Source organism: Phaenicophaeus curvirostris, chromosome 6 (assembly GCF_032191515.1).
Source record: "Phaenicophaeus curvirostris isolate KB17595 chromosome 6, BPBGC_Pcur_1.0, whole genome shotgun sequence".
NCBI lineage: Eukaryota > Metazoa > Chordata > Aves > Cuculiformes > Cuculidae > Phaenicophaeus > Phaenicophaeus curvirostris.
Genome location: NC_091397.1, coordinates 45,339,259 through 45,364,160, shown reverse-complemented (window position 1 = coordinate 45,364,160; position 24,902 = coordinate 45,339,259). Strand labels below are relative to the sequence as shown.

General features: G+C 36.5%; 1 protein-coding gene across 1 annotated transcript in view; it reads left to right on the top strand.

Annotated features, from left to right (window-relative positions):
* Positions 1-24,902, top strand: part of LOC138722176 (serine/threonine-protein kinase Nek10-like) — a 58,211-nt gene that overhangs the window by 14,148 nt on the left and 19,161 nt on the right. Inside the window, exons 10-26 of the mRNA XM_069860066.1 lie at positions 443-522; positions 1,533-1,619; positions 3,319-3,543; positions 4,021-4,160; positions 5,276-5,337; positions 7,739-7,816; positions 9,017-9,081; positions 11,028-11,130; positions 11,242-11,370; positions 11,906-12,043; positions 12,568-12,613; positions 13,212-13,333; positions 13,546-13,648; positions 18,393-18,468; positions 20,861-20,990; positions 21,552-21,622; positions 23,772-23,985. Of these exons, the coding sequence (XP_069716167.1) occupies positions 443-522; positions 1,533-1,619; positions 3,319-3,543; positions 4,021-4,160; positions 5,276-5,337; positions 7,739-7,816; positions 9,017-9,081; positions 11,028-11,130; positions 11,242-11,370; positions 11,906-12,043; positions 12,568-12,613; positions 13,212-13,333; positions 13,546-13,648; positions 18,393-18,468; positions 20,861-20,990; positions 21,552-21,622; positions 23,772-23,985 (1,869 nt within the window). The remainder of the gene's footprint in view (positions 1-442; positions 523-1,532; positions 1,620-3,318; positions 3,544-4,020; positions 4,161-5,275; positions 5,338-7,738; positions 7,817-9,016; positions 9,082-11,027; positions 11,131-11,241; positions 11,371-11,905; positions 12,044-12,567; positions 12,614-13,211; positions 13,334-13,545; positions 13,649-18,392; positions 18,469-20,860; positions 20,991-21,551; positions 21,623-23,771; positions 23,986-24,902) is intronic.

Below are 24,902 nucleotides of genomic sequence, written 5' to 3'. Positions count from 1 at the left end.
GATCTATACTTAACCATTGCTGATTTGTGGCCAAACTGGGAAAGAGTAGAGATCAAGAGCAGTATAACTAATGCTTTGTGATTCTATTATGCTGCAGTAAAATACTTGCAATTGAAAATTAACTTTTTGCTTCAGAAGGCCTTGATTTAGAGTTCTAAAGTATTTCTGTGAACAGAGAAGGCCTTGTGGGAGATGTGACGGTTGGAGGATGCCTGTGGCAAAGTGATCATGAGATGACAGAATTCTCAGTTCTAGGAGAAGCAAGGCAGGCGTCATTAGAATGGCCACCTTGGACTTCTGGAGGGCAGACTTTGGACTGTCCAGAAGGCTGCTCAATCAAGTTCCATGTATCTTAATTTTGACTTTTCAGGAAATAGCTCTACACGTGTTCAAATCATAAAAGAATTTAATTTATATTTATTTTTCTTGTTTCATTTTCCAGACCTTAGTTAATTTGTTGTCTGCCAGAGACAGCAACGTGTTTTTGGGTGCCCTCCTTGCTCTGACTAGCCTAGCAGAAAGGTAGGTTGAAGTTAATGTCTTATAGTTCACACTAAGCATTTTAATGTTATCTTTTGTCACAATGTTAAAACTGCTGCTTGTGAGGAAGACTGCTTTTTTTTTTCAAAAGGGGGTCTTACTCTGTGGAGATTCTGGAATTCTTACTGACTTTCTGCATATAAAAATCCTTTGTGCTGAGCTTAATAAAACAGTGCCTCACAATAGTCAGCAAGAGTATTTTTCAGTGTAGTAAATAATGAATGCATACACTCAAATCCATGTATATGTATCCTCTCTTCACTAATGACTATTTTAAATCAAGATAATGCTTTTAATTCCTGGTGTAGTGGGAAGAAAAGGAAGATACAGCATCTTTCATCCTTAATAGTTTTATAGAAAGAAAGCTGCTGCTTCTACAATATTATTCTGCTGCCTTCCAGACTTGTATATCAATTCTATCATTTAAATGAAAAATTGTATGGAAAATTATAGAACTGAAGAGAACAGATACAACTCCTTGAGATCAATAGAAATTTATTTACTAGGGTTTCTTTGGATTTTCTCTTTTCCTAAATATTTTTCATTCAGTTTTTTTAGGTATTAATTTAAATGATGTTATATGTACATTTTCAACTTCCGTGTAGTTTTCTTCACAGAATTATATGTGTTACATTTGGACTGGACTAGAAAGAGTTTGCCATATATTACAAATATTCATGGAAACTTTTTAATTCTAAAAATGTATCTCATTTACTTAATTTCTAGTATGAAACAAATGAAATACATTTGTGGTTTTATTTTTATGTATTTGCATTTACTTTTTATAGTGGGAAAATTGGAAATCATTGGAGTGTCCCTCTTCAGCCAGCCTGTTTTTGTGGCTTTAAATATTTGTGTGCACAATATGATATTATTACTTAAGACTTGAGAAAAAAAAAAATTGGTCATATGTATAAGGAGGGAGACTAAAGAAAATATGTTTTTTCATATAATTTAATTCTATATAAATGCCAGGAATAATCAATTTGTAGTCCAGAATGTAGGGAGAAGATAAGCGAGCTCACCATTGTTGAGAACTTGCTGATGATATTACGTGAATACGATTTGCTTTCTAAAAGGTGAGACGTTGTTTGTAGATTGTGTTAAAATGTATTCTGACTGTTTCATTTAGGGAATGACATATGTGCCACTTTAATATACTCAGAGTTCTGACATCTATGTATTTTCAGTCAGTTATTGACCAGCAAAATCTTTCATTGTAGTTTTGTTAAAAGCTGTCTCCTCTCTCTCCACTGATGTCCTACAGTGCAATGCAAATAAATAGTGATGTGATAGGGATTGTTATCTTGGTGCATCTCCCCTTTACTCCCAGCCGACCTGAGAGGACAGATGGAAAGCACATTGAATTCTTAGCAGTTCCTGGGATGCTCAATACATACGAGTAAAAAACTGCAAGACATACAGCTGTTGTAGTTCATGCCAGAGGCTGGGTCAGACCCCACATCCCTTCAATCAGAAAATCACTAGGATTCCTTCAGTTCTTTAAATGTCCTTTCATCTCAGCTAAGCCTGCTAGCTGAGCATAGTACATCTACATTTCAATAGGAAACTAAAAGGCTCTCAAATTTGATGATATGTCCTATCACATTTAAAATTCTGAAGAGATTTTTTTCTTTTCAGGATTAATAATTTCATACATGTCAATTATTTTGTGTATGACTAAAGATAAAGAAATTGAATAAGCCAAAAGATTTTATTTATTTTCTGGCTTTGAAATTATTTAAATTATATGTAAAGCAAAAATTTATTATAAAAAAATGGAATTTGATTGTAGACTGGAAGCTGATGAAGTTCAACGCTAGTTAAGAATGATTTTAAATTCAGATATTAATCTGAATTCATGTGTTTTATCACACACACACACAACTTTTTTGCTTCATGTGGAAAAGGAAATACCTAATCATATTTTCTATAGAAAGTCCACCTTAATTGGAGTGAAGGTAATTAGAATCATTTAATCCTTTAATTAAAAACCTTTTAAGTTATATATCCAATCCCTTTTGTAAGTATAATATTGAAAGCAGATGGGAAAAGAATCCTAGTTATTTGTGGAGTTATTCTATTTCCACAGACGGACTTTACAAGTTCAGACAATCAGTGCTACATGTAGTACTAATGCCATTAACAAGAAGATGGTAGCACAGATGACTGCAGTCTGCCTAGCCACATCCTGGCTGTGCATGCCAAAAGTCAAATTCAATGTAAATACAACTTCATACCTTGTGAAAATTTAGACCACCTTCTTTTTTTTGAAAAAAATAACCACCAGTTTCTTTAACAAGTATACACTGACTTTAAGCAGTTTTCCTTAACTTTTTTTTTTTGTTTTATCATAGACTGATAGAATAGTTTTTGTTGGAAGGGACCTTAAAGATCATTCAGTTCCCCCTTCTATGAGCAGGGACACCTTCCGCTAGATCAGGCTGCTCAACCTGGCCTTGAACACCTCCAGGGATGGGCAGCCACGACTTCTCTGGACAACCTGCGCCACTGTCTCACCACCCTCACAGTAAAATATTTCTTCCTAACATCTAATCTAAATCCCCCTCTCTTTCAGTTTAAAACCATTCCCCCTTATCCTATCACTTTACTCCCTGGTAAAATGCCCCTCCCCAGCTTTCTTGTAGACTCCTTTAAGTACCGGGAGGGAGATCTCTGTTCTTTCTTAAACATTTGCTGTGTTTTTTCACCTTTGCTAACTGACAGTACAAAGTGGTGCTGGAATTACTGTTAAAACTTCTTACTGATTTTTTTCAGGCTCACAGCAGAGTTGCTACGCCTCCTCTGTGCAGAGTCACTAGTCAAAGAGCAAATAAAAATGCATGAAGGAGTTCCAGTCTTGCTTAGTTTACTCCATTCTGATCATATCAAACTTCTGTGGAGTATAGTTTGGATTCTGGTACAGGTTTGTGAAGACCCTGAGACTAGTGTGGAAATCCGGATTTGGGGTGGAATCAAGCAGCTCCTTCATATATTACAGGGGTAGGTTTTCAGTCCTCGACCTGGTGGCTGCTTCATATTTTAAGATGTATTTGACCAAGCCTTGTTTTATCAAATAGCATCTTTGTTCTGTTCAGCTGTATGTGATGTCTGCAGAAATCTGAACACTGTGTAGAATATAATGAATAAGTGGTATTTTTTCAGCTACGTGTATTTCATTGTTATTTTAAAGTGTTTTTTATATTTTGAGTGCATAAACTAAATAATTAATAGATTCTACATATATCATTACCATCTACTTATTTTCCCTATTAATTAAGTACCTATTTAGTGAGCTGGAATTGTGAATATAATTGATGAATGTTGTAAAGGAATTTTTTATTTAAAGGCTTGTTTGTTTTTTCAAAGCGTTTCAAAGCTAATTTGGTGTAAAACATACACATTTTCAGAACTTCAGAAATTGTTAACGAAGATATGTTAAGCATTTTCTTTACACTGCAATTTGATATTTTTTTTCAGGAAAAGAAATCTTGTTTCTGATCGCTCTTCATTCGGAAGTCTATCTAGTGCGAATGCAGCAGGGAGAATCCAACATCTTCATTTGTCAGATGATTTGAGTCCTGATGAGATGCAAGAAAATACTTTCTCACTTCAAGCAGGTAAGTTTATAAGGCCTAGTCCCCTGCTATGAGCTTATTTCCATTTGTGCAAAGGGATTTGAAGTTTTTAAAAACCGAAACTGTAAACATCTGAACCTACTTTAGGGAGTGGGAGCACCAAGTCTGCTGTGTTTACTTATAAATGTGCAATAGCAGCACATATTTTCAAAAAGCAAGCTTTTTTTTTTTTTGTAAGAAGCAAAGGATAAAGTATTAAGTACACAGGATTTCTTCCACCAGTAGAAGCATCTCAAACATATATTTATATTTAAATTTTGGGTTTAGCCTGACATTAATTTTATTTGATTATAATTTTCACTCTACTCAAATTCACTATTGTAGATTAATCATGACTGTTATTATTAATACTACTTTCAAAGTGGTATTTTAAAGACTACCAGTCAGGCAAGGATTTCTAAGTCATTAAGAAGAGAATCCTTTTTAGAGATTTCTCAATAGCATCTCAACTGTTCCTTCTGAAATGCTTTCTGGAAGATCCTGTCTTTTTCCAGTGACTGTAGAACGACAATGCAAAATATCCCTACTAGGATTACATGAGCCTTTGTAGTATATTCCTGAAAGCTGTAACAAAATATGTAAGTGGTTTTGAATACTTTAGCATGAGCGTTACCTCTGAAGAGCTGGTAATGTGAGATGAATAGCAGTACCAAAAGTATTGCAAACATGGAGCATATTTCTGAGTTATTCTGCCTTCCTTAAGGAATCCTAAGAAAGAGAGTGCACTGAACTTAAGGTCTTTTTGAGTTCTGACTGATTACATGTTTGTACTTTTAGCCTCTGCATTTGGTGTAGGTGCCAAGGTTGTGTTAGCAAGAGGTCTGTGGGGTGGCCTGTGTGGGAAGAGGTAAGGGATTGCCCTGTTCTGGACATAGCTGGTTCTAGCTGGCTTGACAACAGCCCCACAGCTGGCCCAGTCAACAAAGTCAGCTCTGAAATTTCCCATCCTGTTTTCTCCCTCTGTCCTTTTAAGTAAGGGTAGTGAATGAGCAGCTTGGTGGGAATTTGGCCCTTAGCTAAGATTAACCCATCACACTCTCTGAATATCTTTCAGAATCTGGCCTTAAATGTTACATCTTGATTTTTTTTTTTTCTAGCTTGTTGTGCTGCAATTACTGAGCTGGTGCTCCATGAGACTAATGCCTGCCAGGTAGTACAGGTAGGAACGCTTTATTCAGTTAAGTAAGGTGCTATACTTTAGAATTTGCCTTAATTCTTCTTCTTTGTCACCATCATTTATTTAACAAAAAAAAATTTGCATTTTAAAGGGATTGGAAAATATGCCTTTAAATAATTATTATCTCTGTTTTTTTTGTACATTTATACACAGATATATATATATCAAGGTATCAATATACCTATCTAGTTGTCTGGCAGAATAAACAGCTTTTGAGACAGAGTTCTGTTTTGATTGGCATCTCTTGCCATGCTTTTGCCATATTCAAAGTAAGATAGTAAATAAAAGTAATCATAGAATTAACTGAGAAATACAAATCTTGAATTTCATGAATTTTCTTAAAACAAACTCTGTGTAGCTTAACTGTTGCATTGTTATTTCACAAACAATTTCTCTTTTCCTTGGTGTTTGGTTTTTCTAAGATAACTTCCTGGCACTCCATCCCCAGGGCTGTGTTTCTAGACTGCATTTTAAAATATAATGTTTAATTCAACCAGAATCTATGGTTGTGAAAACCATTCTTAAAATCCATGGTTTGTATTCCAGACATAGTCAAAGACACGAATATTTGGGACGTTATTACCAGCTAAAAGCTGTATCCAGTTCTTATACTGTAAATTTTAAGTCAGTGATCAAAACCTTCAAGTTAGCTTAAAACCCAACTAGAATTATTCCTAGAGGATTCGAGAGGACAAAGAGCTTTAAATACGACTGGGAGAAAAGTTTGTGTATATTTCAAAACCATTGATTAAAAGGAAAAGAATGGAAGAAAAAATTATTTCTATGTACCTTAAAAATCATCAATAAACCATAATGATTTTGACAACATTTTACCAGAACAATCTAACTGCATACTTTAAAGGCTAAGTCTGGTTTAATTAAAATAAAATTTAACTTATTTAAATTGTGTATATTTTGAAAACAGTGTAACTTCTGGGGGACTTGGAAGATAAATGGCTGATTTTAACAGAGGTTTTTCTGCTTTGCTTTAGCAAATTTACTGACACCGCAACTATGGTGTTAGTAAAATGTTTAAAAACTAGTGGCATGATAAGCAGGCTGGGAAAAGGTGTTTCAAGCTTAACTTCTTTCCCCACTCATCCTGTTAAAAGGTGACGACCTCTCCTTATGTCAATGTACCCTTTTCAGATCAGGACATAGCTTCAAGCATGTTCATTTCAACTGGGGATCCACCCTAAAGGAATCTCTTTCATTTTGAAACCTGTTTCTTTCTCTGTGTCAATATAACTTTGAGAGTTGCATGGTGAATGAAATGAAGAAACTCATTTAGGTTAAAAACAGGTAGAGGAAGAAGCTTTGCAGCTCTTTCAGTTACGTACTGAGAAAGTTAAGCTGGGTGGCCTCTACAAGTTTATCTAATTCAGTGGCAAAGAACTCTTGGTTCAGGCATTGGAGAACCCTTTGCTTCTGTTGTAGCTGCCCTCTCCCTGCCTATCCTGTGTCCTTATCTCAACTTACAGCCTGGATAGCAGACTGCAGCAGTGCTGGTAGCAGTCCAGGACACGTTTATAACTCAATGCCTCTACTACACAGCCCAAAATCATAGCTTGTCTCTGCCTTCTTGAACAGTTTACAAAAACACATCAGGAACTGCATCAAAGCATCTGCAGAGCTGACATAGATTCACTTAAACTCTGCTGGAGAGGAAAGTAGCCTCCAACAGGGAGTTTGTGAAGTAGCTGGGAGCAATACTGTAACTAAATATACCAGTGCCCATCTATTAAACAAACATGATGGACACATTAATGAAGGACACAGCATGGTTACATGAAAAAATAAGCTGAAATTGGAGAATCACAGAATTGCTTAGGTTGGAAAAGACCTCTAAGATTATCCATAGACCTAACACTGCCAAGTCCACAGTTAAACCACATCCCAAAGCGCTGCATTTACAGGTCTTCTCAATACTTCCAGGGATCATGACTCAACCACTTCCCTGGGCAGCCTGTTACAATTCTTGACAACCCTTTCAGTGAAGTAATATTTCCTAGTATCTAGTTTAAACATCCTCCAGTGCAACTTGAGCCTATTTCCTCCCATTTTCACTAAACTAAGTACAGACATACTTCTCAGGCTATTCCTTCTGCTGTTTCTCCAGTTTATGTTCATTGTCACCTCTAGAGACAGAAGCATTGCTTCATTATCTATTTGCAAGCTCACTTTGCAGTATCAGTTCTAATGTAACAATATTTTCATTCTTATCTACATTTAAGTCATTTGAGCTTATAATTTAGACATGCAGTTGGATGTTGATAACTTGTAAATGGGTATTGGCTTCCGATTTACCTAAAGTACCATTGGTCTTTGTTTGTGGTTTCTATGCAAATGGGTGCTATTAATATTGACCTTTCTCTGTTTACAGGCAAATGGAATATATACAATAGCAAAGCTGATTTTACCAAACAGAGGAAGGAATGCTGAAAAAGCTAATTTATTACAGGTAGCTCTGCTTATTATCATTGCATGTTTTTTGATTTGCATTTTTTATGATTTTAAAGTTTATTATAAAGTGCCTTAAAAAATCTTACTCAAAGGGGGAAAACCCCCACCAAAATAAAATGAGTAACAGCAAATTGCCTAGGAAATAAAAATTAAATAGTGACTCAGTTTCTGGTGTTCGGTTCTGTTTTACTTTGTTTCTGGCACTTCATATAGTGTAAAGGAAAGTGGGCATTTTTCTTGTAATAATTCAGGCTTGACATCAGGAAAAATTTTTTCACGGAAAGGGTCATCAGGCACTGGAGCAGACTGCCCAGGGAGGTGGTTGAGTCACCTTCCCTGGATGTGTTTAAAGGACGGGTGGATGAGGTGCTGAGGGGCATGGTTTAGTGATTGATGGGAATGGTTGGACTCGATGATCCTGTGGGGTTTTTCCAACCTAGTGATTCTGTGATTGTGTAATCTCTCCTCCTGTTTTTTAGACTACCCAGGATCAGATCTTTTTAGTGCCTTGATCTTCATTGAAACACTCTGTAGATTTACTTTCATCTAATATCTGTTTCTTTCTGGACCATCTTACTGTGGCTGTTAAATGGAGTAGAGGAAAACACCACATGAAGTAGAGCAAACTTAAAAGTACGATAAATATCGAGCTAATAACTGTAGAATGGCTCTTGGTTTTGCATGTCAATACCCTCATAGATGTACTCGTTTGAATCAACTTAGGCTAAAAGTTATCAGTAGTAATTAATTATCTAGTGGCTCTTATCCAGCCTCTGTTAAATGGTGTTGGTGTCCCTCTAAGCTATAGAAAGTAGTGGTTTCAAGTTCAGGGATTAACACAACTTCTGCTGCTCCAGTTGCTCTTTTGCATCCAAGTATAAGGCAGTCCTTAGCACAGGTGAATGCAGTCAGGATCCTGCGTCTTATCTGGTCTTTGTTGTGGCATGGCCCTACATTAACATAGCTTAGTCGTAGTTCAAAGAACTTAGTGTTTTGCATGGTTTAGTGATTGATAGGAATGGTTGGACTCTATGATGTGATGGGTCTCTTCCAAGCTGGTGATTCTATGATTCTATGAGGATGTTATGGGGGACAGTGTCAGAAGTACAAAGTTTACAAATGTGTAAAGTCAAAGGGAATCCTCAATATTTATTTGTGTGTAAATTTGTCATTAATTAAAGTGTTTTTCCTGCTGTAGTGTTATGCTTTCAGAGCCCTGAGATTCCTCTTCAGTATGGAAAGAAATCGACATATCTTTAAAAGGTATGTTAACAAAATGTTTTGTGAAATGCCTTGAGGATAGCTTTTCAAAAGTCATCATTCTAATCAGACAGGCAGGTTTTCTAAATATAATTTATTTTCAACAAATGGTAACAGACAGCTTCTGCCTGTCCACAGCTCCACAAAGCCCTTCCTGCACTGCATCAGTGCCAGCCTGTGAGAGTTAGGCTTTCAGCGTGGGGACTTCTATTGTATATGTGCCAAAGAATCTAGCTCTGTAGAGGCTCCTTCCCCATGAATCAATGTTTAAAATACATTGAGGACAATTTTAAAACTCTTGGAGATAATCTTCAGGATAAAAATATGGATTAGCAGGTGCAGGGTGCAGCCTTGGATAGTAGCCAGTGATTAGGAGCAGTAAATTTTTTTCTCCCTCCCCTCCTTCACATGGCATTGACTTTGCATCAAGCTGGTTTATTCATGAGTGCTGCTGAAAGGTTTGGCTTATTAAGGAAAAAATGTCTTTCACGACTTACCCATCTTTACTACGAAGATGACAGTTTCACCAGTCTGGCAGTAACAGCGGTGTTTTGGTCCCCGTTGTACAAAATAGATGCAGACAGGAGAGGGTCCAGAGAAGGGCCACTAAAATGATCAGAGGACTAGGAAACCTTTCATATGAAGTAAGGCTGAGAGAACTGAGTTTGTTCGGCTTTGAGAAGAGAAGGCTTAAGGCAGACCTTATTACCATGTACCAGTACATAAAGGGTGTCTACAAAAAGGGTAGATACTCTCTTTTTACGAGGAATCACATCAAAAAGACAGGGGGTAATGGGTATAAGTTGCCTCTGAGGAGATTCCTATTAGATTCCAGAAGAAAATTTTTCACCACGAGAGCAGTTAAACATTGAAATAATCTCCCCAGGGAAGTGGTAGATTCCCCTACATTGGACACTTCTAAGGCTCAGCTTGACAGGGTTCTGGGCCATCTCATTTAAACTATTTATTACCCAAATGTCTGGACCAGATGATCCTTGAGGCGCTTTCCAACCTGGCATTTGTGATTCTGTGATTTGTGGGATGAGGATAGTAATCGTACTGCCTAGAAGGCCTGCCTGTCACTACTGTTTCTGTGTGATTTTATTCTATAGCGTACGTTTCTAGAATACTAAATATACCTTTTGTGTTATTTTTACTTTTAAAAAGTGTATTTTGTACTGAAAAGGCCCCAGTTTGTAATGAATGTTCATGACTGGTGTCAGGCTTTGTAAGTGATTAATCTGGACTGATCTGCTGACTTCCATGTATTTCCAAATGCCTTAATTTTCTGTATTTCTTCTTCTGCCAGAACTTTAAAAAGAAACGAAGTTTCAGTTAAGCATGTCACTAATCAAATATTGCCTGATATCTGTTAGCTCTTGGTTTTCTCAGCCCTTCTAATTTTTTAGAGTAGACTTCTTGGACAAATAATTCTAAGATAGGTGTCATGATTCTTTAAATGCAGACAAATGTTAATCCTACCACTTAATGCTTTACAAGAAGGAACTCTGGTAAGGTGACACCAAGAATAATATAAAGTATTATAAGAGCTTAGTTGAAGATGTCCCTGCTCCCTGCAGCAGAGCTGGACTAAATGACCCTTAAAGTTCCCTTCCAATCCAAACAGTTTTATAAGTCCAGAATTTGAAAAAAATGACTGGAAACTCAGGTGATGCATTGACTTTGAAAAGGTTTGTATTTGCTTGGAGAACCGGGATTTATGTTAATACCCAACCTAAGGATATCAAAGTCTGCTTTTGAAAGGCCCTTTAACTCCTATATGCTTAATATTAGAGAGCTAATAGCTGAATAGATGAGTAAAAAATGAGTGTATTATTTAGAAGTTTATAAAGGAAGTTGTAATATTAAACACTGAAAAGATTCTGCTGTAGATTAATAGCCACTGTGTACACAGTTTCTATAATATATCAAAATTTAAAACTTTGCAGACTTTTTCCTGCTGACTTGTTTGAAATCTTCATTGATATTGGACATTATGTGCGTGATATCGGTGCTTATGAAGAGTTGGTATCAAAGCTAAATTTATTAAAGGTAAGTAAAGACCTTTACAGCTCTGAGAAGCTGTTTTCTTTGCACATTTTTAGCAGAAGAAAGGCATGAAATATTTTATGTTTATTTTTTTGTCATTCAATTTATAACCAGGGGGACGAATTGAAGCAAATTGCTGAAAGTATTGAAAGCATGAATCAGAATAAGGCACCTACAAAACATATAGGCAATTATGCAATTTTAGAGCACCTAGGCAGTGGAGCTTTTGGAAGTGTATATAAGGTAAACTTCTCTTTTGATACTAATTTACACGTTTAAGGTGAGGCTTCCTGAAGAGGGTCTAATATCTTCTTGAGTCACTACCATCCTCTGCAATTCAGTAGGGGAATGAGGGTGTGGAAAGGCCTTTATGGATCTGGGCCTGCTGTTAGTATTCACTGTGATTTTGTTTTGTCCCCTCTTGTATTTATAAGATTGACCAGTATATCTCTTAGGTTTCCTACTTTTACTTTCTTTTAATTCCTCTCCACAAACTGCATTTCTATCTATTACAAAGGCTAACAGATCTATGTAAAACCACAGAAATTTAAGCATATTTTTGCTGTAAAGCAGCCCTGGGCACTGATAATGTTACTTCAAACACTGTGGCGAGTTCAGCAGTGTACTGCTAACCTGCATTGTGGGGCTCCAGTTCTTTTGACTAATCACATCATACACAGAAAAAGCTATGACTCTTATAACTAATCTGCTAGCCATAATGATATCCTATATATCCCCATCCTATATTAATTTTACTAGGGCTTTATCTTTCTTACAGGTTAGAAAACATAATGGACAAAATCTCTTGGCAATGAAGGAAGTCTATTTACACAATCCAGCATTTGGAAAGGACAAAAAAGACAGAGATAGCAGTGTGAAGAACATTGTTTCTGAATTAGCCATCATCAAAGAGCAGGTATGTCTCATGGACTCTAGTTTCATGTGGGCATTCTGCTGTTAGCATTATTAACTCTGAGTTCTCATGTCACAGGGCTTCCAGCCACTGTTACTGTTTTTGATTGACCAGTACAATGTTGGCCCCTTTTACCGGAATACTGTCAATATTGAAAGCCTTCTTCCTGTAGCGTTAGCAGCAGTGCAAATGCTCCTTCCCAAAGATTCTTACTTTCTGTGTTGGCAGTATTTGGATTTTTTTTCAGGGACTCTGTAAATTAGGATTGTAATAGGAAACTGATGAGTCTCTGTTCCGCTTAATGAATTCTTGGGTTTAAAATACAGTGAGAAGATAATATTTTTTTTGTAATTGAAAATGAAAAAAGCCCCACATTGATCATCGGTGTTCTTAGGCTAAGAATGCCAATGTTTTGATGCAGGTGTAATTGCCTGTCTTCAAACTTAGCTAAATATGTAGCTAAACATGAAAAATAACATGCAACCAGTTAACTGGCCTAAACATCTAAATTTCTTTCTTTGTTATAGCTTTGTCATCCAAATGTTGTACGGTATTATAGAACCTTCTTGGAAAGTAAGTATAAATAACCACATTGTACATAATGAAGAAAGAGAAATATTTAATAAAAGCACTTACAGCTTGGAAAGGGTTTGTCAAACTCAAGCAATAAATAGTAATACATTCTTCAAGTTCAGATAGCCTTATATTCCTTTAAAATTTAAAAAAGGGCAAGAAATCATGTTTATATTTTTTATCTATCGGTAAAACTAGATGCAATGTAAACAGGTAGAAAGTATCTTTCTTATTCTGTAGAATTAAGAATCCCGAATTTACACCTGGAATGTTATGTCGGGGGAAAAGCTGTAGAGACTAATAGAATGAATGAAATAGATTGCTCAGCCACACTGTCTTAATTTTCTGTTTTATAAAGAACTAGCTACATATGCCTGCCCACTGAGTGATTATCAGGCAGTGAATTCCTTACAGTTGCTGTAATATAAATTGAGGGAAAGAAACGGAATAACAAGGAGTAGAACTATGACTAAAACATATTTGTCTGTACAAATAGTTTTTTTAAAAAGTAAATAATAACAAATTAAAAAATATATTTTAACTTCAAATGCATTCTGTATAAATGCAATGTTCTATTAATTAATTTTCGTTTACCTAGATGACAGATTGTACATTGTCATGGAGCTCATAGAGGGAGTGCCGCTGGGAGAACACTTTAACTCTTTGAAAGAAAAGCAAAAACAGTTTACAGAAGAAAGAATATGGCATATATTTATCCAGGTAAAGGCTTCCAATTTTGTGTTACTGGGACTTCCTCACATGTAATTAGTATCACCATTTAGTTTGCTGATAAACGACAAAGTAATGCTTATTATATCAGGCACTAATATCAGAAACAACTTTAATTTTATGTGCCTTTATTTAGGTTGTAGTTAAGAATCTCTGTAAGGCTCTTTCTGTTTGTGGTTTTTTTTTTTTTTTTTCTTTTTAAGCTTTGTCTAGCTCTTCGTTATCTGCATAAAGAGAAAAGGATTGTTCATCGGGATCTCACTCCGAACAACATCATGCTGGGGGATAAAGACAAAGTTACAATTAGTAAGTAGAACTATTTCACTTGAAGAGAACTTTCCATGATGTATGCGAATGGAATTTCTGTACTGAAACAGGTTTCAGATTCCTGGGCATTGGTCACCATACCTGGAAGCTAGTCAATTGTTACATTATTATACTGTGACATAAAATGATTGCTAATGCAGATTTTATATCATTGCCACCAGGTGTCATCAGTCACTACTATATTTTTTCAGCCATGTGTGTCAAATATAACAAAGATGATTTAGCCATAAACAATTTAAACTGTAATTATGCTTCAAGGCCTGTTTTTATTTAAATCAGCAAGAATATTGATATAACCAAATTAGATAACAACTGTTAATGAGCGAAGTATAACAGTTGTTTGTTCTACTCCCGTACTAGCACGCAATTTTTCAGTACCTATCTGTTGTTCCCAGTGATCAGCTGCTGTGAGGTGCTATTTGTCTCAGCCTACGGTGGTTAATATTCTTAATGTATGCTTCTATAGTCTCCACAGTATGGAGGAAGGAGCCTAGGCAGGTTTCAGGATAGGCTTTGAAAGCCGTTTATCTGTGAGCAGTACTCCAAAGTATGGCAAAATTTTACTCTTTAAGCGAATTAATACAACTTGGTACCCTGGCAAGCCCTATAGGCTATTCAGATACTGTACTTCTTAAAGTTCTAAAAGAACTACAGCATGCTTTCTTGCTACTTGTGACACAGAACTAAGTAAATAGTTTGAACACTGCAGAATTATTGTCAGAAGACTTGATGCAAAAATCAATCTCTCTTCTTTAAAAATAACAGGGAAGTATAGGCATATGCACACAGCCAACCACAAGGCACTTGCCAATAATAGCCAAATATACTGAACAACTGTTGTTTTATGGTAAAAATTTATACCTGATAATGCACACATAATTTAATAATGAATTCCTTTAATTATGTGCTAAAATCCTCTCGCTCTTAGTAATTATATAGTTTTGAAAAAAGGTGATTTAATGGAGCACTTGTCCCCTAGTGATGGAAATAAATATTCAGAATATTATTTTAAAGTAAAGTATTATATAGATGTATTTTATATCAACATACTGCCACAGAGGGGCACTCTTGTCTCGATTTAACACCTTTGCCTTGCCTCTGGTCCGATCTACATATAAAGAAGTGTACTTATTTATACAACGTGTAAAGAATGTACTTTCACAGAATCACAAATCACTAGGTTGGAAAAGACCTCCAGGATCATTGAGTCCAACCATTCCTATCAGTCACTAAACCATGCCCCTCAGCACCTCATCTGCCTGTCTTTTAAACACCTCCAGGGAAGGTGACTCAATCACCTCCCTGGGCAGCTTGTTACAGTGCTTAATGACCCTTTCTGTGAATTTTTTTTTTTTCTGATGTCAAGCCTGAACCTCCCCTGGCGGAGCTTGAGGCCATTCCCTCTTGTCCTGTCCCCTGTCACTTGGGACAAGAGGCCACCTCCCTCCTCTCCATAACCTCCTTTCAAGTTGTTGTAGAGAGCAATGAGGTCTCCCCTCAGCCTCCTCTTCTCAAGGCTAAACAACCCCAGCTCCCTCAGCCGCTCCTTGTAAGGCTTGTTCTCTAGCCCCTACACCAGCTTTGTTGCTCTTCTAAATGTAAGCTCAAAAGCATCCTTAAAAAGCATTTATATTTCGTGAAAGACTGACAGGTGTTGAGGAAAACTGGAAGAACTTAAACTTATTTTAACCATTTCTACAGTTATTGATTTGAAATTATTACAATATTGAGTCAAACACTTCATTTATTACTTTAATTAGTACCAACGCACGCTGAATTGTCGGAGGGAGCTGAGGATCTTTTATCTATTGCTTCTGAAATCAACTGAACCTGGTTGTTTTGCAACCCAGTGAAATTAAGAATAAATTACTTCCTTTCCAATAACAGTAAATACATACTGTGGTGATGCAAGCTGTGATATTATGCCTAACTCATATGGCCCATATATGCCAAAGACTGGGCTTACAAATCATTGATATTAACACAGAGAAAGGAGAATGATAGAATAACTAGAAAGGTGTATTTGGGAATGATGAGAAATTAATTCCATTCCCCTTCTATTGATGGAAAAGAGTAGAATAAGTATACTCTACTGTTGATTTAAATTGAAGATTATCTTGATTTTAGGATATGCTTTCATGGAAAATAACATTAAAATTATATTTTTGTTTTCTGGATCACTGTAACCCAGTAAGTTGCTGGCAAACTTTCTTGATTACTATTGCAAACTTGCTGAAGAGAAGTGAAATAACTTTGTGTCATCCTGAGCCTTTCACAGTAGAAGAAAATGTTCAGTGGGGACACACTGAAAATCTGACCTGATTAGCGCTGAAATTCACATACGTGGTGACTTTGGTATTCTATCCATCCTCCTTTTTTGCTTTGTTTTTGGTCTATATGTCTGTATTTGATTTTAGGAAAAATTAATGGCGTTTTCAAACAGGGTTAAAATATAAATTAAGGCAACAAATGTGCAAATATGAGATTAGTATTGTTAAGATGCAGTATCTGGAAAATTTTCCTCTTGTTTTTACTATACAAGATCAATTTACTAAGTGAAATCTTTGGGAAATAAAACAGCAAAGGAAAAAACAGATTCTGTCAATAAAAAGAGAGAAAAACTTTGCAGGTACCTACAATACTCATTTAAAGAGACTGCTAAGATTTAGAAAGTTTTTGTAATTCAGCTGTTATGAGTTAGAGATCATTCTGTAAGAGGTTAAGATACAGGTCAAGTCAGCTGACTCCTTTTTCCATAGTTCTCTCTTTGCTTCATGCCCTCTTCCCTAGCCCGTTAATGTTTTCTGAAGCAACCTTATTTCATTATCCCTTACTCTGCTATGCTAAACACAATGTAAACAAGTGACAACAAGAGACAACAATTTTGTGTTTATTTTTATTCCTATTTGAGGACTGTGTTGCATAGTTGTTTGGCTATTTTTTAATGAATTAAAAAAATTAAAATAATGTTTAGTTTTCTAGATTCCTGATACACAGAGGAAAAAACTTTCAAGGCTTAATGTTTACAATCATAGCACAAAATCTAGTCAAATATAAGGAAGGATGGGATGTCATCCAGAGGGACCTGGACAGCTGGAGAAATGGGCCTCTGAGAACATCATGAGGTTCAACAAGACCAAGTGCAAGGTCCTACGCTTGGGTCAGGGCAATCCCCATTTTCAGTACACAATGGGAGGTGTCATGATTGAGAGCAGCCCTGCAGTGAAGGACTTCGGGGTTCTGGTTGATGAGAAGCTTGACATGAGCCAGCAATTTGCGCTCACAGCCCAGAAGGCCAACCGTGTCCTGGGCTACATGGCCAGCAGGTCGAGGGAGGTGATTCTGCCCCTCTATTCCTCTCTTGTGAGACCTCATCTGGAGTACTGTGTCCAGTTCTGGAATCCTCAGCATAAAAAGGATATGGAGCTGTTGAAATGGGTCCAGAGGAGGGCTACAAAGATGATCAGAGGGCTGGAGCACCTCCCATGTGAGGACAGGCTGAGGGAGTTGGAGTTGTTCAGCCTGGAGAAGAGAATGCTCCAAGGAGATCTTATAGCGACCTTCCAGTACCTGAAGGGGCTACAAGAAAGCTGGAGAGGGACTGTTCACAAAGGCTTGTAGTGATAGGATGAGGGGTAATAGGTATAAACTGGAAAGGGGCAGATTTAGACTAGACATAAGAAAGAATTTCTTCACCACGACAGTGGTGAGGCACTGGAACATGTTGCCCTGGGAAGTAGTGGGTGCCCCATGACTGGAGGTGTTTAAGGCCAAGTTGGATGGGGCCTTGAGTAACCTGATATAATGAGATGTCCCTGCCCATGGCAGGGCAGTTGGACCTTGAAGGTCCCTTCCAACCCAAACTATTCCATGATTCTATGATTCTATGATAGTAATACTGCAGAGGGATGTGACTACTGGTAATGAATTGCTGGTGAAATTTCATGTCTAGTCAGAGTTTATAATGATCCATCTAATGGTGAGAGTTTGTTAGTTTTTTATTGTCTGTGTAATGTTGCATTGTTGCACTGAGGCAGCAGCAGAGTATTGAACTAAAAAAAATAAACTTGTACTGCTTGCATGGAACTTAGGTTAGAAATACCTCTATAGACTGTGTGTGACCATTTTGTGAAAGGCTACCTGGTAATTACACAAAAAGCATTTCCATTAACATAATTGCATGATCATCTGAATCTGCAGCTCTTGTCACAAGGTAAGGCTGGGATTCACCATTATTTCTTACTAAATGCAATCTTTGAACACGACCTATTCAGATATTAAACCCTCCCACATTCCTTTGGAATTAGATTTCTAAGAAAGTCTACTCTTCCTGGCTATTATAATTTGACAGAAAGTGAAATAATTACTAACTTTGTTTTTTTTTTTTCCATTAATTTAGGCATTAGATCACTGCTTATTAGATACTTACCAGTTGATTGAAATATATTAATAGAAACCTGAAACTGGTCATATAGTTTGGATTGAAAGCAGTAGAGGTGTGTTTATAATGTTTTAAAGCTGGCAGGCTTGATTCAAACAGAAGTTGTTGATTAACATGGAGATAGGAAGATACTATGGTCCAGTACTGCAAATTGTTAAAGATAAAAATACCACAAACCGCCCCTCCACCCTTCCCCAACTTTTCAGCTGTTGTGACCCAGCACTGCTTGTCTTGCAGAGAGGATGGTTATTGATGGGTGCATCTTTTTTTTCTTTACTGTAGCTGACTTCGGGCTTGCAAAACAAAAGCAAGAAAACAGCAAACTTGCATCAGTAGTGGGAACCATCCTATACTCATGGTAAGTACTCCTGTGTACAACATTCAGTCCAGTGACTTCCATCTTCATGGTTACTTTTTTGGAGCAGGCAGGCATGTTACAATGAAGTAAGCAACAAGGTGCAAGTTACCACCTGCAGCTACTCTGCAATAGCTGGTTGCCTGCCTATTTTGCTGCTATTCTTGTACAGGACCAGTACTGTTACTGTAGTAACAGTTTGGTTTAACTACTTGTGTGCCATCTTTTTCAGCTCCTCTGATGTAGGTTATTTGTTTTGTTCAGGTATAGCTAGGCAGAGAAGCTGTTGATGGTAATATATTGTGCTCTTTTAAACAACAGTTGCCAGTAGCGTGCCTCCAAGTTAGATCAGTCTTTACAAGTGTCAGATTCCAAACCATGCACCAGTAGCACTCAGGCTTATTAAGTTGTGATTTTCTTATGCTGTCTACATTGAATTATTTTTTCTTTTTTTTTTTCCTGTTAAATTCTGCCGCTGATGTCTTTGGGTCTTTCCACATTTTATAGGAATGTTTTATTTGAGAGTAGTTTTCCATAGACTTAAATATACCTTTTTTTAAATGTACACCTATGCCATGCTTATTATTCTCATACTCTGTGCATGGAAGTTCACATCACACCTAGGACTTCAGCAGTTCTTTTTCTACCTCTTTCTGCAGTTATTTATTTGTAGGTGTGAGGATAAAATGTCACTCACTTGTAGTCACAGTGTCAGTTCTACTCCACAGGCAAAACCACGAAAGCAGTGATTGTTGCCTATCCACAGTCATAAAAGAGAACAAGGATACAGTACCAGTATCTTTGTATTTAAAACATAAGCTTGAGTAATATTTAAAAGGACTGGCTAAAGCATTAAAGTCTTTCTAATGTCGTAAAAATTAAGAATGTTAAAAAAGCTTTGCAAACAGCTGAATGCACTGGATGCTACCTTCAAGGTACTTGGCTGATACTGCGTGTACAGTGGGCTTTTTGATATGGAAACCTGTTTGCAAGGAATGAGGTGAACTGACTGATTGTTTTAACACAAGTAATGAAGCAGAAGTCAAAGCCTATAGCTTTAATCAATGCTTGGACTAGATTTTTTTTGTGTTTTTTATATTTTATGATTTAAGTAGATGTGAAGGGCTACAAAATAATCAAAATATTGGGAACGCGTATCTACCAAGAGCAACAATATTAGTTCCTGCACAGAAAAAAAAGGAGCTATGAGGCAGCATTGTCATTTTAGAGTGGTAGAAATTGCTCTCTTCTGAATTGACAGGATACAGGGAGAGTAGAAATCTAGTGAAAACTAGTGCAGTAGTTTTTGGCTGGCTTCCAGAGAGGATTTACTGATTTGAGTAGAAAGGTAATGGAAGTCAAATAATCCTTTTAGTAAATAATACTACATTTTTATCAGAGGACCTTCTGGAATTCGATTATTACAGGTACTCACTCGGAGAATGCAGCGTAGCAATGAAATGTAATTGTGTTAGTGTGGTTGTAATATGGGCATGGGTTTATAATAACACCTATCAGCAAACAGTCCAATGTAATTGAAGGTGGAATCCACAGGGACAGAATAGCTGAGAACAAGCAGGCAATACTGTCTCCATATGCCACAGTGCAACTCTGTGTAGATCATTCTGTTCCATTATGGACGTGTCATTACTAAAAAGATAAGGTGGGTGAACTTCAAGGAAGAACATTATAACTAGTTGACAGAGAATTGCTTATAAAAAGACCAAATGATTTAACTTTATGTAATTTTTACTAGGTAACAAGATAAGCTAATTAACAACTGTCAGCTCGCATTTGAAATGTACTTAGTACAATGTCCAGTATTACATAGCATTATACCTGGGAATATATTTATATACTGGAAATGATGTGAAACAAGGATGAAGATATCTGTTACTTACCTCTGGAAAAATGTTTCAGTGGAAATGATAGAAGTCCCAACCACAAGACTTAAATTAATACCAAAGAGGAGGGAATGCAGAAGAATCTTGGACTAAAAGAAAGCAGGCCACTTTAGAGGTGACATGAACTAGTTCATACAGATGTTTTCTTGCTATCCTAAGATAAGAGGTGTTTTACTCACAAAGGCTTAGAAGTAAGCTAAAATCAAAGCACAGGTTTTCTTGATGAAGGGGAGTGTGAAAACATTTGGGTTAGTTTCTATATTTGTAAGTGGTGCTAATCTGGCTTTCTAAAGAGTTATTTTAATGCTAGAAAAAGTGTAAAACTAGAAGCATATGTAATAATTTTGTAGACTCCATGATTAATTTAAAGTACTATTCTGCCAACATAACAGATTGCAAACCAAGAACAAAAAAAAACCCCAAACACAGACACACACACTCTTCTAGGTGAATTAATTAAACACTTGTGGGTTGCATTGCTTTTTACTTAGCCCTGAAGTTGTAAAGAGCGAACCATATGGAGAGAAGGCTGATGTCTGGGCTGCTGGATGCATCCTTTATCAGATGGCAACTCTGAACCCACCATTTTACAGCAGCAATATGCTCTCCTTGGCAACAAAGGTATTTGGATTTGCCAGAACAACCTAACGATTATTTCTGCATGTGTCCACATAAACTGCTCTCTGGTTTGATGTGTGAATGACCACAAGTGTTTCTTGTTATGTGAATCGCTCTCTTGCCATTCTAATTGCAAAATTTGCTTGCAAATGATAGTATATTGTTACCTCTCAGATTAACATACTTTTATTACTGCATTTGGTGAAAGGAGCTTTAGATATGTAATATTTCTTGAAGTACTATAATACTGGATTTTCTATAGCATTGCGTATTACACCATAGGATGTGGTTGCAGACAAAAATAAGCCATTGTTTGTTTTTTTAATCAATGTTTCCCTTATTCAGATATTATAGCCCTTTGATCTACAGTGATTATGCACATTAATGTAAATACCTGATTATAAGTGGCATTCTGCATTAGGAGATGCGTTCTAAGTTGTTTTGCCAGTTAGTGCTGATGATGTAATGTCCATCAGGTTGTTTCAAGGAGCAATTCGTATCATATGGCAACTTCAAACAATGGAATAGTTTTCTTCAACTAACTACAGATTATTTATTTTACAGATAGTAGGGGCTTTATATGAACCAGTACCAGAAGGACTGTACTCTGAAAAAGTGTCATTTACTATTAAGAGGTAATTACTCTTCTAACTTTATTTTGGCATCCTGATGAAAAGAAGTTTTGTTTTGTATGTTTCCAGCAATTTGCTGGCTTTAGCAACTGCCAGTATTTGTCTCTGAATATGAAATATCTTCACATTTGAAGAAAAATGGAGGCATCTCCTTACCCTGCTAATAACATATGCAATATGGTTGCATATATGCAACTGAAAAGTTCGTGCCAGTATAGTCAGCACGTTTATCCAGCCAGGATAGACTTTTCACTCAGTACTGAAGTTTAACAATACCAATGCTGTACTTAGTTCCCTACACATCACTTTTTGACCCCCATGAAAATACAACTTTTTGATTAATTTTCAAGCACAGTTTATGGTCAAGGAAGTAACCCTCTTGTCAAAATGTTATTTATAGATCACTGTATGATCACGTACATTGTTCTGTGTATTTATATGAATGATAGAAATGTTTCCCAGTACCTTCTAATCCTGCTAGAAGCGTAGCAGAGATAATAAAGCAGAGATAATGCAGTAATGAAGGAAAAGCTGAGCCTGTATTTGTTGCACATACTCATCGCATATTTCTCTTAGCTCTGGTTACGTCTTCCTGGTGATAATGCATTGTGTAAGGCAAAGTATAGGGAGTGCATTGGTGGACTTCTATGACATTTAGCTCCCTTGATTTTCCCATTTTAGAACAACTGCACTTGGCACAAAAGTGCTTTTCTTTCTCACCCAGATGTTGAATTCTGTATCTAAAAGGGACTTCACTGTAAAAAGACCGTAATGTTTTTACACTATGCTTATTGTACAGAAAGTTTTCTGTTATTAAAGACCTTGAGGACACAGGACAACAATGGAGAGGACAAGAGCAAACAGAACTAACATGCATGTTTAAGTGATCCTGAAATGAATTTTAATATTTAAAAATTACAGATGTTTGTAGTTAGAATAACTGGCTTTATTGATTCATTACTCACAATATAAGAATAATACAGTAATCGCAAATGCATACAGAAAATTTCTACCAGTTGTGTTATATCGGTATTGATATGTATTTCATTCTTCTACAAATTTTAAACACATCTTTATTAGTGACTTAGGTAAAGCTGTGTGAGTATCTGGCCCATGTCTTTTCCTTTATTTCATTCTTGATAATAATGAGAAACTGGGATAGTAAGTTTTTGAGGTTTTTACCAAGGCCAGCAATTGAGTTATTTATGATTCTAGATATTGTGGCTGTATTTTACACAGGTTCACTGAAAGTCCCGCATTATCGCAATAGAGACAAACTGGTTTAAATGGATGAATAAATAGGTATTTGCATGAAAATATTAAAGTTAAGCTTTCCTATCATGTCAGAATTTTCCCACTAATTTTAATAACAGTGGGAAGCATAAGATGTGTTCTTAAAAAGTGTTGATTCTCTTACTATGGGTTAATTCTTCAATAAAAGATTGTGTTGAAGTTTTGGCTTGTGATTTGTGAGATATTTAGAAAGAATAAAGGAGATTAAATAAAAGCAACAATAATGAGATTTTACTTATAATATAGATAAGAGAACATTAACAGAAATGAAGAAGTTCTTTCTGAATGACTGAAACACAACACGTATTCCATGATCAATGTCAGAGATAGGAAAAATGGTTTATTAATAATGATTTGAAGAAATACTGGAAGTTTCATGGTACAACTCTAAATTTGCATTTAATGTTTGTTATTATTCATTATTGTTATTATTAAAATATGGTTTTATTGGATTAAGCTACTGAAGAAAGTTCTGAAATCATAATCATCTAAATCTTTCAGAGTTGAACATCAATCCATTCAATGTTTAGGCATAAATAATTTCTTTCCAGATGCATAGGAAGTTCCCAGCCCCAGAAAGAGGCAGCAGGCACTCCCTAAGCATCGGGGAGTTCACAACAGCAGCACCCCATGGCAGTTCTGTCTGGGTCAATGCCTATGAAGCACCAAGGTTAATTGTTCCATCTGATGCCAGAGACTGTGCATCAACACCAAGGCTGTACGGTGTCAAACTGTCCCACGCAGGCTTGAGCAGAGCCCTGGCCAGCATGACTCGATAAATACCAGTGAAGGAATGCAATGGTAGTAAACCCTTTGGAAAAAAGTAATTAGCTTTCATTAGAGAATGTTCTTTCTGTAGGTGCTTGACTCCTGATGCAGAGGCACGTCCGGACATAGTGGAGGTCAGTTCTCTGCTGTCTGATGTGATGATGAAATACCTGGATGTTTTATCTGCCTCTCACCTCATGCTGGAAAAGAAACTGGATCGGGAGAGAAGGCGAACCCAGAGGTACTTCATGGAAGCTAATCAAAATGCAGTAACCTGTCACAATCAGCTTTCCTTTATATCACAAGTAAGTACATGCATTAGGCTTTATTTTTTCTTACAATTGTTTGCCATATCTGAGAAAATAAGGTGCAACAAAGCAGAAGCTAAATCAAAATACTCATCCTCTTAGAACATTTTTTCCATTCAGGCTTTTAAAATTTATTTTCAATGAGATGTTAATTCTTTTTTTTTTATGAATGTATTTATGCAGGAAAAATATCAGTATCTTAAAACCTGATATCATTCCATGTTAGAAAATGGCATTGCTGGGGGGGTACTTGAGGTCTTGATAGAATCTGATAATATTTAATTATCACTGCATACTTGTGACTGGTTTGTGAATTGGAGGACACTTGGCTAGGGTGAACAAATGGATAATTTTGTGTATGATTCACAAACAATGATACCTAGAAAATGGAACCTACAGAAATATAATTTTAAATCATAGGTTGCTAAATAAAGAACAGTGATACTCACTTGTGCTTTCTTATTGTCTGGTACAGTTCTGCAGAAGTTTTTCTTAGAATTCTTCCATTTGCTTCTGTCTAGTTTAAGCATACCTCGTGAAGGACATCGGTGTTTTATGTAATGAACCAAACTTGTATGTGATCTCAGAGAATACAAGGGCAATGGTTTTGTGTAGTAAAAGCTCAAACGTTATTCTTATGGTAATCATGAAACAAAGTTATAATTTATACTGCTACTCTTGTCTGTTCAGCTGCTGTCTCTTTCTTAGATTCATTTTATCAAGGCTCAGTATTTCCACTGAAGAACCTCAGCGTAAGAAAAAGGTTTTCAGGAACAGCTGGTCCCAAAATCATGGACTTTTGCGGGGAGGAATTCCAAGCACAAATACAGGGTGGATGGAGACTGAATTGAGAGTAGCCCTGAAGGGGAGGATTTGGAGATGCTGGTGAATGAGTAGTTCAACATGATCTGGTA